Source organism: Protopterus annectens, chromosome 1.part0 (assembly GCF_019279795.1).
Source record: "Protopterus annectens isolate FY-2018-M chromosome 1.part0, PAN1.0, whole genome shotgun sequence".
Taxonomy (NCBI): Eukaryota; Metazoa; Chordata; order Ceratodontiformes; family Protopteridae; genus Protopterus; species Protopterus annectens.
The window spans coordinates 1,535,294,898-1,535,308,853 of NC_056725.1; the positions used below are offsets into that span (position 1 = coordinate 1,535,294,898).

General features: G+C 39.4%; 1 protein-coding gene across 1 annotated transcript in view; it reads right to left on the reverse strand.

Moving 5' to 3' along the window:
• The window catches only part of DMC1 (DNA meiotic recombinase 1), a 1,571,258-nt gene that overhangs the window by 1,448,175 nt on the left and 109,127 nt on the right, over window positions 1-13,956 (reverse strand). The window contains exon 3 of the mRNA XM_044067943.1: window positions 8,321-8,467. Coding sequence (XP_043923878.1) covers window positions 8,321-8,467 — 147 coding nt within the window. The remainder of the gene's footprint in view (window positions 1-8,320; window positions 8,468-13,956) is intronic.

Sequence of the window (13,956 nt, forward strand, 5' to 3'; positions counted from 1 at the left end):
AAATAACACCCAATCCAATAATCTAAACTAAACGGGGATACAACACACTCAGACACACACAATAATCCCTGACAGGAAAATTTAGGAAAGGGGAAGGCCTAAGGCCTAACCTAGGGAAGGGGATAAATAACCCGAAAAAAAAAAAGGGAACACTAAAGGGAATAGGGTTAAAATAAACGTTAAGGTTCACAAAACTACTAAGGTTATGAAAATTAAAAGGGGTGAGACTAAAAGTCTTATTATTAAGAAAACTTACCTAGAGCTGGTAAAAGTAAGCGAAGCGGCAAACGAGATCTGGGTAGTCTCCACCTTGCATCATGGGATATAGGGTTGCCTCGAGCTGGTAAAATTAGCTCTCGAGCTTAGCAAGTGCCGAGTCGGAGCCAACCCATCCAGCAAGAATGAAGGCGAGATTGACAACTTAACATCTGGAACTCACACCCAAGCCATATAACTGCCACTACTCCTAGTACCCAGTTCAAATACCTCCTGAAATCCCACTATTCAAACAATTGGCTTTGCTCCTGCTACTCCCCAGGGTAAACAATAACTATGCACAGTTGTAACGATTCTGCTACTCTCTAACACTTTCCTTACATAGCCTTCCTAATATGCTTGCACTTACCTCCAACTTCAGCATCAGAACAATAGGGTAAAACATACCAACACTTGTATACTACTACATCTGTACCTGATAAAGGATACAATCTCTATCTGAGAAAGGTATATACCTTATTAGATCTCTTCATCTTCTCATCTTGAGCTTACCTCAATACCTATACTTTTTTATGTGTGAGTGTGAGCATATATATATATATATATATATATATATATATGTCTATGCAAATGTGAATCTATAAATGTATATGTGAATGACAATGTATACGAGAAAAAAATCATTTTAGTCGTCTACTAATTGTTTGTTTTACTAGATGCATTACATGCTGTGTAACTTTTCATTTTTGTACTACTTTGATATATTGTAACACCTAAACATGCCATTAAGAACACTTAGAAATGTATAAATGCTAATAGTGTAACATGGAGCTTTTCTCCTCAGGCCTCCGCTGAAAATGGACCTGTGTCCAGTCGGACCCTCCCGGTTAACAAATGTAAAATAAATAAATCAATAAAAATAAAAATTTTAAACTGGTCTGCAAATGCATGTAGCATAGTCTTTAATGTAGAGTTTAACCTCCCCACAAGACCATTAATCTGGAGATGGTAGAGAGTGTTCATTACATGTTTCACCCCACAACACTTCCATAAACATTTCAGCAGGTCTAACATGAAGTTGGCACCTTGGTCAGTCAGTATCTCCCATGGAAGATCTACCCTGCTGAAAATTTTTAGCAAAACACTTGCCACCTTCACAACATCTATATCATCTGCAAAAGGAATAATAGGTACTATAGCTAGAAGTAGCAGACAGTAGGCTCTAGGCTCTACCAAATGCCGTACAACCTCACCTTCAAGCCCTCCCTTAGGAGTCCACTTTCTATACAACAAACCTTCCTTCTTTGCCCCAATATCACCTGCACAAGAAACATTACGGACCATAGCTAGAAGTGGCAGATGGTAGGCTGTAGGCTCTACAAACTGCCACACTAATTCACCTTCTAGCCCACCTCCAGGAGTCAACCCTTTATACAAAAAACCTTTGTTCCTGTAACCAGACTTCCTCTTCCTCGAGCCTCGGGTGCTTTCTTAGCCATCTCCCTCAAGCTTTGTAATGCAGGGTCCATAAGTGGAGCCTGTCTCAATTCTACATTTGTGACCCTCCCAAGCTCCCCTTCCACAGGAAGCACAGTAACTTCTGACAGCTGCACCTCATTGTCAATTTGGGTACTATCACTCCACTCCATCCTTGCAGTTACTGTGTCCAAAGGAACATCAGTACCTCCCACCAGCTGTCGCTCACTTTCAGACTTACTGCTACAAAATAGCTCCTTCTCTGAAACAGCCATCATACCAGTTCCCAGCTTTAGGTATGAATTCTGTCTGGGTCTCGTCCAGGCTACCGGACCTACATGCCTGCCTCCAAGCTTGAATGCGTGTCACTGCATGTACATAAGGTACTGCACCATCAAAGTCATTCCCTGTCAGGACATCTGCAGGAATATCCTCAAACGCATCTACCTGTTTGCTTCCTCTTCCACCCTCCCAGTCAACATGAACCCTAGCCAAAGGTATTTGGAATGGGGTCCCTCCCAAAACTCTGGAGTGGACTGTCCAAGCAAGTAGTGCTCTTCTCTAACCACTGCAGGCCTCACAATGGTTATATCAGAAGCTGTGTCTCTCTTAGCAGTAACCTGTTTACTATCTACTAAGATATGATATTAATTATGGTGAAAGATTGGCACCCCTGTTGTTTCCAAACAACTTACCACTGGCAGTTTATCACTCACTGGATTCCTCAACTTTTATTTCTCATCTTGTCTCAATGGACATCTGACTGCTATGTGACCCCTCTGGTTACATTTTAAACATTTAATTCCTAACCGTGTACTTAGACTAGTAGTTTCCCCTGTTACTGGTGTACTCTGTTGGAGTGGTTTAGACTGTCCCCCATGGGTTCCCTTATGTCCATGTGAAGCACTGGGTATCCCTTTCTTATGCATTGGTGCTCTGCTTGCTAAATAGAGATCCCCTTTACTCCCCAACTCCTCTGCAGAGTTACACTCTCTGTCTGCTAACCAGATTCTCATGTCATTAGGCAAAGTACTGAGGGCTTGTTCCCTCACCAAAAGGTCTGCCAGTCCCTCAAAAGTAGTGACCTGACACCCACTCACCCCTCTGTGAAAGCAAATACTTAAATCGGCAATATAATTACACACACTTTCATCTGTCTTGCGTCCTATAAGCTTTAGGTATTAGTTTAAAACAATCTAGAAGACAGTTCTTAACTTTACCTCAGACAATTTTGACATAGCCTGAACAGCTTTACTATGAAGTAAGGGAGTCAGGAGTCAAACCCAGAGCTCATGGTCAACATCATACTGTCGACATACCCTCTCAAATATATGAATAAAACTATCAAAGTCATCCGCATCCCTGTATTGAGGAAAAAGCTTACTGACCTTTACAGCTTCTGGGGTCCGGTTATTTCGTTCTCCATTACCTTCATGACCGTCTCGAAGGGTAAGAAGCTCCGCTTCTTGCTGGTGCAGTCTCTCATTTTCCTTGGCTGCTAAATACCTCAGTCTCTCTGCTGATTCCAGTTCAAGATGTCTGGCCTCCAGTCATTGAGCTTGCAGCTCATGTTGATGCTGCTTCTCCCTAGCCTCCAGTTCATATTGGTGCTGCTTCTCCCTAGCCTCCAGTTCCAGTCTCCTTAACTCTAGATGGATTCTCAGGTCCCCCAAAGAAAAAGTGGACTGTCCAGTCTCGGCAGGTTGCATATCCCCAATACCAAACTGGATATCCTCCAAAAGGCAGGTCTGAGCGGACACTGCATCTAAGGCTGAGATCATTGCTTCCTTATTCAGGTTGGCATGCACCATTCCTCTGGCTTCACACTCCTTGGCCAAATGGTGCTTTGTCAGCTGACTACAGTCTTCTGCTGATATAGCTGCCTGATATCCCTGACTAACTAACTACAAATAAATAAAACTGTGGTGAACTGAGATTCTGTATGTTTACTTTGTGGCTGTCGAGAGTGAACACCCTAATGACAAATACCCACAGGCAAATGAAATCCAATTAAAAATTCCACACTGCTGGCACCAATTAATGTAATGTCCAGTTGACATCCCACTGAACTGCCACCAATTAATGTGACATCTGGTTAATAACCCACCAGACTGCCACCAATTAATGTGAAGTCCAGATAATATCCCACTGAACTGCCACCAATTAATGTGACGTCTCCCACTATCCTGGACCAGTAACCAAGGAGCTTCAATCCTCACTACTGACTCCAAAGTGAGACTGTCACTTAAACAGGAATAATATTTCACAATTTTCCCTGTAAACAGGAATAGTATTTTACAATTTTCCCTAACAGCACAACAGGAACATGCTCTATAATCTAGGAGTGAACTATATTCTTCTGGCCACCCCTAATGTAATTCCTTATTACACACTTCAGAGCAATGTGTCCCAGTTTAAGACCTCTGATACACTCACACTTAAATAAATTAAACTTTACACATCCAAACACTTCTGGGAAAGCCTGATACAGATTTCCAGCTGTGTCCCTTCCCCAAAATAATATGGTAATGCTGCCATCAATCAGAGTGTCTTCATGTCCTTCTAAAGGGGTGTCCAAGTATGAAAATTAAATATTAAAACAAACAGTAGCAAATGACCATTGCAGACAGGCTTTCGGAGTGGCCTGGGAAGTTATCAAGGCAAGTATAAGCACTCTCAAATCACTAAAGGAAAACACTGATTGTCCAGCCACAATGTAAGTTAAAAAAAAATTAATATTGAGCAAAATGATTAAAAAATATAAAACAGTAATTCCCAATAAACAAATGGAACTCAATCACCAGGAAAATTAAATCAAATCTGTAGGTTACAGATCCAACATTCAGAAAAACTCTGATTAGCTATAATTTCCTAACTAACTAAAGAACACTCCCCCTGATGCAAACTAAATTACTACAACAGAGAAAAGGTAGGCTTACAATATTTGGTGAGTCCTTTTTGGGTAGCCACTGCATAGTACATCTATCAAGTGTAACTGACAACTGACTTCTGTCTTCAGCAGGCTCTTTTATAGACCAGCCTGTCAACTGTTCCGGTTCTAATTTTCATTTCATATTTTAAAATTCAACCAACAGCTGTTTTCTAAAAGTTACTTCCTGTCTTTCAGCTTCCGACAATAACACATAGCAACTGTCAACATTCCAATGACATCATCTGCTGATCAGCTGAATCTGAGACAGTTTGCCTTTAGAATCTCTCTTCACAAATATGCACAGTTAGAAATGTAAAATGACACTGTTCACGTCTTTCTAAAACATTCTGTTCAAACAGATCATAAATCAACATGTAAGAAATTATTTACAATATCACAGCTAGTCATGCTGGCATACAATACACAGGAAATCTGAAATTATATACAAAACTTCAGCCAGGCATGCTAGCACTGATGATAGTGTCTAATTTCCTCACAGGCTGTACCATAATTGGCTTGCACCAGTGGGTGACAGGAAAGAAGGTAAGTGGTCCACAGGCCAGCTTAGGGCAACAACAAATTCACAAACCATAAGCTGAGACATGTTTTTGTTGATTTTTTTTTCTTTTTAGGTGCAAATGGATTTGTTGGAGGGGCATATCAGGATCCATCAAGTCATGGGAAAACCACTAGCCAGAATAATATACTGACACTATTAAGGGGGGGGGGGCTTAGCTGATTCCCTATCACAAGGAGTCAGAAATTCTAAGCTCTGGAAAGCTGCCAGCATGGGTTTGTGCAAGCAAAGAGCCCATATGCTACTCAGGTAGTGTAAACAATGAACAATAAGGGAGAACAGAAAGATGTCCATTTGAGTTTGTAACCACTTTGTAATATGTCTGATACCCAAGAGTCTGATGTGATAGTTTGTCAAACGAAAAGGGAGAGAGAAAACTTCCCTGCTATTTTCTGAGGAAGGTTACGGTGGAGGTGGGGAAATTGTTGGCGAGGGTAGTCAGAAATTTTTACTTTGAGCATTGGATCCTTCTGATCTGATAAGCTTTCTTTTGAAGTCTCCCTGCCATTTCTTTTTAAAGTGTTTCCTTTCAGTTTTCTGTTATGTTGAGTGCTATGTTGATTTGGGTTGCTTACAAAAACAAGACTTGGTACGGCTGAATAATTCTTCTAAAATGTAGGAAACAGAGAAAAGAAAAGCTCTGTAACACCTTGCATATGTTTTTTTTACTTTCATTGTTTGTTTTTTTTTTTAATTTTTGCAGAAGCATTTCTAAATATCAAGCCTTTGTCTAAGGATACATTCATCAGTTGTGCTTTAACATCCTCAGTAAAGGACTGCAACCTTAGCCAAGCCTGCTTTCTTATAATAGTACCAGTGGAATTAGTAAAGAATTATATAAAAGCTCCCCTAGAGACAGCATCTACTGCATCATAACCACATTTGATGGTGTGTTTAGTTAATTGGGATGTGTTTAGTTAATTGGGCACATTTAAGCAGCTTCAAAATATTAGATTTCACATCAGAATTAGGGATGCTAGCAATAGTTTGTCCAATAAAGTTCAAAATATCTAGAATACACATGTGAGTTAGAATGTTAATGGTTCTAAATGCTAAAGTGGCAGAAATGTATATCATTTTGTCACATCTGTCTCAGGTTCCGCTGTCCTTGTCATTAGGAATAGTATTAGAGGAGGAAAGGGTCCTGGTTCTCCTATCAGTATCAAGAGAAACATCAGTAGATAGATTTTTATAAAATGCTTACAAAAGTCAGCAACTCTGTAAAACCTGTCTGGCTTTTTAGGGGATGGAGGTTGGGAGTTATAGGCCAAGGAAACAGTTGTAAAGGAACCTTCTAAGGTTCACAGAATTGGGGGAATAGCAGCAGGTTTAGAAGTATCCGTGTTTAAAGTTCATAGTATCTCTTTTGGGGGGTCAGAGACCTCTCTGACATCCCATTTAAAGAAATCCTTCATTTTAGCTACCATGCCCCCACGGTATCTTTTCATCCATCCATCCACAACCCCTTTTTCCCATTTTTGCAAATGGGGTCGGAGTGTCACTTCAAGAGTGACAATCATCTAGAGCCAAGGTTTACACCACCATGTGGCTAGCCTGCTGCAGTAGTTTATCCACACCACACACTTGCACACACACTCACACCCGTGGTCAATTTAGAGTGCCCAATCCACCTACTGCACATCTTTGGAATGTAAGAGGAAACTGGAGTACCTGGTGGAAACCCAGGAGAACACAGGGAGGACATGCAGACTCTGTTCCAGAGGCACCCCAGCCAAGAATCAAACCGGGGAACCTTTTGCTGTGTGTCTCTTCATCAGGAGACTGAAAAGCATGAAAAGCTTTGAAAAGTCCTTTGTGGAAAAATGTACTGGTAATCCTTATCAGTTTTCTGACTACAAAGTGGGATGGAAAGTGGAGGAATACATTTTATCTTTGGGTACGCTTCCAGGAAATGTCCAGATGTACGGATTTAGTGGGTAAAAGCAACAGGTCTAACATCCATAAGCAAACAATGGACATCCTCACAAGTCAAAAACTGATGAATCCATCCTTGTTCCTTAGTCAAGCTTATTCTAGGTTTTCAATTTCCATATGTCTCAGCAGTATGATTGGTATTATTAGATGTGTTGGGTTCCTTAGCTGCAACAGTCTCCAGAGGGGTCATGTTAGAAGGCCCATGATAAACAGATGGATGGTCTTGGGGCTGCAAAGCCACCTAGGTAGAGTAATCCATCTCAGACTAAATGAGAGACATGAACATCTGGCTTTCATCAAGCAATTCTCCCATAGATTTTCTTTTCATTTTCAACTGAGGAGGAATGTCTGGGATTGAAGAGAATAACATCATAGCAACTCACACTAACATCTGGAGAAACTGATTTTCAAGTCCTAAGGGAGGTAAGTCCACTTCTAATGGTTTTGGTGGCAAATACTATTATAACTTTTAAAGTCTTGTACAGCCCCCTAGACAAAAGAAACAAATTGAGCGTGAATCCTTCTATGGAATTTGACATTCACAGTCGTACTTAACTTTTTTTCTGAAAGACTTTAGAAGCTTTTACTTAAAAAGAATTTTAGAAGAGGAAGGTGCCCAAAAAAGGGTACTTATCTGCCTGATTCTTGAGCTGAAGCCAACTGATATGAATGACTAGATTTGATGCTGACAGAAATGTGGCTATTCAGTCTAGCAGCAAGAAAGTCCAAGTTTTTCACATGTCCTTGTGTTCTTCTTATATCAGCATGTTGGCCCATGCTTACAGCAGATGGACAGTTCATAAGGAAGGAGCCAGAGCTTTATAAACTACTAAACGTAAGAAAAATCTTAATAAGTCCCACATGTGAAAATTACTGCAAGGGTGATCATCTTATGAAGAACATCTGTGGATTATTGTGAGATTTAAAAATGGGTTTATATGAAAGAGTGAAAAAGAGATATTAGTTTGCCAAATTAACAAAGGTAATGGTACAGAGGGAACATGTTATTTAACTATAGAAAGTAGATTTTTGAGCTACATAATGTGCAAAGTAAAAAAATGGAGGCTTAAAGGAACACTTACAATTGGCAAGAAGGAAACAAAGAAATACAGGGTTCTTGTTACATGCAGAGTGTGACCTCTCAGTCAAAAGTTCAAGTATTAATAGTAAGTCAAGATTCTCACAATAAGTTTATTTGCAGCTTCCTTGATTTTTTCCACTTTGGCTTCTGACAGTCCTTTAATATTGCAGAGTGCCTTCTTTGTAGTCATCTGTATCCCTTTTACAGTACAAATCCCAACAGACTTCAGCTTCTTAATATCTGCAACATTCTACAAGGAAAAAATGAAATGATTCCTCTTAGTCATAACAATGTTAGTAACAATATTTTAATCAAGTTTAATACAACATTGAAAGTAAACAAACATAGAAGTCCCATAATTTAAATTAATGAAATTGACAGATTAGGGAGAAACACATAACTTGCTTGATTATAATCAAGGATCTGCTGGCAATATGCATCTTGATAAGCTTTCTGACCTAGAAAAAAATACAAAAGAATAGCTGTGTAGTGTAATTACTACCCTAAACAAGAAAGAGGCATTTTGTACAGTAAACAACAAGTTATATACTTACCATAACATTACTACTGGATGAGCAAGTTTAACCTCCTCAACAACAGGACCCGTACATAACTCACTGGATTGCCAGCTAGTTAACAGACAGGGCCCAGGAAGTCAGGACTAGTGATACCACCTGCATTAAGAGACTAGTCACCAGTGAGGTACCTCAGGCCTCTGTGTTAGGACTGCTCCTATTTAGCATCTACTTCTTGGAAGTAAAGGTTAATGTCAGGGGGTTTTGGCTGATCAAGGTCGCAGATGACTGCAAATTGGGAGCTATCATAGATTTACCCCAGGACACAACCATCTTACAAGAGCGTCTAACACAGACAAATGACTGGTGCCAAAATCATGGAATGAAACTCAATGCCAAGAATGCCTTATAGTGCCTTTTGGGAAAAATGCCACCCAGCTAATTACCCCACTGATAAGACACCTCTAAGAGTAAACCCATTAGTCAAGGATCTGGGAACATATGTGGACAGTAATCTGACCTTTGACCAACATGTGGCCAAGGTAGTAAGAAATTCATTCTATGTTGCCCATCTTAAAAGTAAGGGCATGGCATCCAGGTCCAAGGAAGTCATAGTGCCACTTTATTCAGCTCTTATCAGGCCCATCATTTAGCATAATGCCCCCTTCGTCATGTACCTGACCAGACATATGCAACAGTTGGAATGCCCACAAAGGTTCTTTACCAGGAGAATCCAGGGTTTAAAACATACTGTCCTATATGGATTGCCTTAATGCCCTATCTCTGTACTCTGTCTCCTACAGATTACTGAGAGGCAATCTATGCCTGGCATACAAGGCATCTTTGGATCCAGCTCTGATGGACATTTTGCAAGTCTGCAAAATAAACAGCATCAGAACCACTACATCCAAGAATTTATTTTGCTTATGACATAAATAAGATATGCTGGCAAGACAGATGTGTGTCTCAGAGGATCTCTATGCTCTGGAACAGGGTCCCCATCCATATGAAGCAGAAACCATTCCTAATTCTATTTAAGTGTAACCTTGACCAATGGATGTGAAATTAAAAATTCACACCAGGCCTGGCCCCCATGTGTCTGACAAACAGAGGCAGACAGTAATGTCCAAACTAGCATACAACCATATTCCCCAGATAACCTCTAGAAACTTCCTAACGAACATATCCCCTCCTAATAAATACCCATTATACATAGGGACACAACTGGGTTGGATTGCATGGCTAGGCTTATAAAGGCCCTGATGGTCATTAGCCTAGTATATACCTATGATCCTAAAGCTGCCGGTGTTTAGTCAACTCATCATCTGAAACTTTCTCTGCCTATTAGTTCTTCGTCCTTTACCCTTACTGCTCTGACAACAAACTTCCTCTCCAGATTTCTGATATGCCATTCTAAAGCAGATTAGAAACAAATACATAGTCAGCAACATTCCTCTAGCCCATGTCTGCACTGAGAAAGGAAAACAAGCATGGGTATGCTGACAAAAATAGGAAAAAATGTTACTATGATATGCTTTCTTGTCCATTAATGTATGTATACTTATGTAATTGCTTCAAATGTGAAGATTTAACAATGGTATTTAAAAAAAGCTGAAGACATTCAAATAGATCACTGCTAAAGTAGCCATAACTATATGAGCTGTATGCTGTGAAGAAGAGTGGACATCGGGAATTCCATGATGGCTGCATGTCTGCTTAATTTCAGCTCTGCCAGTGTGAAAACAGAAAATGAGAAAAAAAAAATCTTGTAGCTGTTCAGCAAAAAGCAATTTAAATTTCAGTTTTTGTACAACAGATGGTGTAATTTAGACAAAAAATAAATGAAATGTACTCAGGGGTGATTAAAGGAAACATTGAAGGAATACATCAACTCACATAACAAAAGGCTGAAAAAAAGCTTTAACTAGCTATTCAGATAAAATGATAAAAAATCAGAGGTTGAAATGAGGAAAGGGCTGGCTGAATAGCTGTTTCAAAATATTGCACTTAGAAGACAAAGGGCATAGAGAAAACCTGAGATTTTCTGCTGTACCAGAGAAACAGGAAGGAACAGACTATACTAATTTTATGAAAGTATAGATATGTAACTGAGCTGGTGTTCACAGAAGAATTTTTTAACTGAAGGGGCACATGGAATGTATGCTCCAAACCTAACCATGACCTACTGCAATCATAGCAGCAGAAACAGTTGATCATGCAAAAACTGTGGAAGAAGGGAAAAGTATTAAAAAATGGAGACAGCAGAGTGTTTGTGGAAAATGATTATTCACTGTACACCAGGAAGAGATGAAGCAAATTTATCCCAGTACTCAAGGAATGTCGAAAGGCAGGTGTGAGATCCAAGATGCTGTATCCAGCTGTTTTCCGAAATTCTTTCCTGGAGGATCAAATACGTTTTTTGATATGGGACATACTAAGGAGGAAATAAAAAAAGGTTATCGAACCAAAACTGAGCCAGCAAGCAGAAGGAGACTCTGCTTCTCATGGTTCTGACACTAAAGCTCATAGAAAAACTTTGCCAGTGAAAACGTTTCTGATGTTACAAAGAAAAATGCTTGACAGACAGAAAAAAATCACAGGAATTGACTAGAAGAATCAGGAGTACCTTGGACTTGAAACAGAGCCTGTTGTTGTAAGATGAAGGTGAAGAGAGAAGACCAGCATTACTGAGATTAGTGAATAAATGGGAGGCCATAAAGCATTAACTACATTTGTGAAGCATGATTTTGCAAGAAAAGTGACTGAGAAAGATTGCAGTTTTGTTGACTTTTTTAAACTTTTGAGTAGACTATAAAGCATCTACTGTACTTTATGACATTAATGTTTAGAATGACATGAAAAGGAAAAAAATAAATGTAAGTAAAATAATTTTGCATGTTATATTGTAAAGCACTTTTATATAGTGTGTAGTCAGAGGCATTTTAAATGTGGAAGGGAGTCTTTTCAGTAATAAGAAGTCATGTACTCACCATAACGTTCCATCTGAGTAGGTATCTTCATTTGTCTGCAACCTTTGGGATACAGATCCGATCTCGGATCCGAGCCGGCAACTTCTATCACAGCATAGATCCGAGCTCCTAGCTCCTCCCTTTACCCATAATCCCTTACCAACCCTGACTGACCTCAGATCAAGTTTGCCCCATAGCACAGTTAATACTGTGTCCCAGAGGGAACTAATCTAAAGAACCCCAGGTAGGATCATATTGGTCAGGGGGAAGGAGGGGGGAATGGTTGCAGACAAATGAAGATATCTACTCATATGGAACGTTATGGTGAGTACATAACTTCTTAATCTGAAGTAGGAACTTAATTTGTCAGCAACCTTTGGGACAGAGTCCCCAGCTACCTAAATCTTGGGTGGCCTCATGGAAGAATATTCCGGAGCACTGCAGAGCCAAAAGACGCCCTACCTCGGGAGACAATATCTACTTTGTAGTGGCTGATAAAGGTATGAGATGAAGCCCAAGTGGCTGCGGAACAAATGTCATCCAGAGAAACCCTAGCCTTGAAAGCAGCCGATGTAGCAATTGCCCTAGTAGAATGAGCACGGACTCCCTGAGGTGCAGGCTTTCCCGAGCTCTGATATGCTAAGAGAATACAACTAGATATCCATCGGGAGAGGGTAACTTTAGAAACCGACTTGCCGAAGTTGTTTTTGGCAAAGGAGACAAACAACTGATCGGATTGCCTATGACCAGTAGTTCGATGAATATAAAAACGTAGTTGTCTGTGCACGTCTAAAGAGTGCAGCTTATATTCTCCTTTAATCCAAAAACAACCTGCCAAAAGGAGTAGTCCCCACAATATGTCTCCAAAAAATGAAGAGCAATAAGAAATAATCACAAAAGAGACGCAGACAGCTGTAAAATCCAGTTCAGGCCTTTACTCAGTGCAAAACACTCAGTGCAAAACACAAGCGCTTTCACATTTAAGCTTCATCAGGTGTACTGAAGCACTATTAGAACACACCTTTATACATCAAAAGAATCACATGATACACTGTCACATGACCATAAATATAAAAAAATTATAAAATATATCTAAAAACATTTATAAAAACTTTTTCAAAAGCATTTATTCAAAATATACACATATAACATATATCACCTACGTAAAGGTCTCATTTTAAGTCTAGACCTCAAAGGAATACACTCATTCAGTCCATGTCCCTCAGTACTCCTCAGTCTAGTAATCCAAATTGCCTCCAAATTCTCTGTCTTATTACATATATCACCAGATCTCAAACTCTCATGTATCAGTCCAATCACCCTGAATCTAAAAACATGAGAAACATCTGTGTTAAGGACATGCTTGGCTAATGCATTGGTCTTATTGCCCTTTCTAATGTTATACGAATGTTCCCTGATGCGGTCCTTAAGATATCTATCTGTCTTGCCGATATAAGACCAATGCATTAGCCAAGCATGTCCTTAACACAGATGTTTCTCATGTTTTTAGATTCAGGGTGATTGGACTGATACATGAGAGTTTGAGATCTGGTGATATATGTAATAAGACAGAGAATTTAGAGGCAATTTGGATTACTAGACTGAGGAGTACTGAGGGACATGGACTGAATGAGTGTATTCCTTTGAGGCCTAGACTTAAAATGAGACCTTTACGTAGGTGATATATGTTATATGTGTATATTTTGAATAAATGCTTTTGAAAAAGTTTTTATAAACGTTTTTAGATATATTTTATAAATTGTCCGATTCAGGGTGATTGGACTGATACATGAGAGTTTGAGATCTGGTGATATATGTAATAAGACAGAGAATTTGGAGGCAATTTGGATTACTAGACTGAGGAGTACTGAGGGACATGGACTGAATGAGTGTATTCCTTTGAGGCCTAGACTTAAAATGAGACCTTTACGTAGGTGATATATGTTATATGTGTATATTTTGAATAAATGCTTTTGAAAAAGTTTTTATAAATGTTTTTAGATATATTTTATATTTTTTTTATATTTATGGTCATGTGACAGTGTATCATGTGATGCTTTTGATGTATAAAGGTGTGTTCTAATAGTGATTCAGTACACCTGATGAAGCTTAAATGTGAAAGCGCTTGTGTTTTGCACTGAGTGTTTTGCACCGAGTAAAGGCCTGAACTGGATTTTACAGCTGTCTGCGTCTCTTTTGTGATTATTTCTTATATTCTCCTTTGTTTTGATAGTTGGGGAAGAATACTGGAAGAT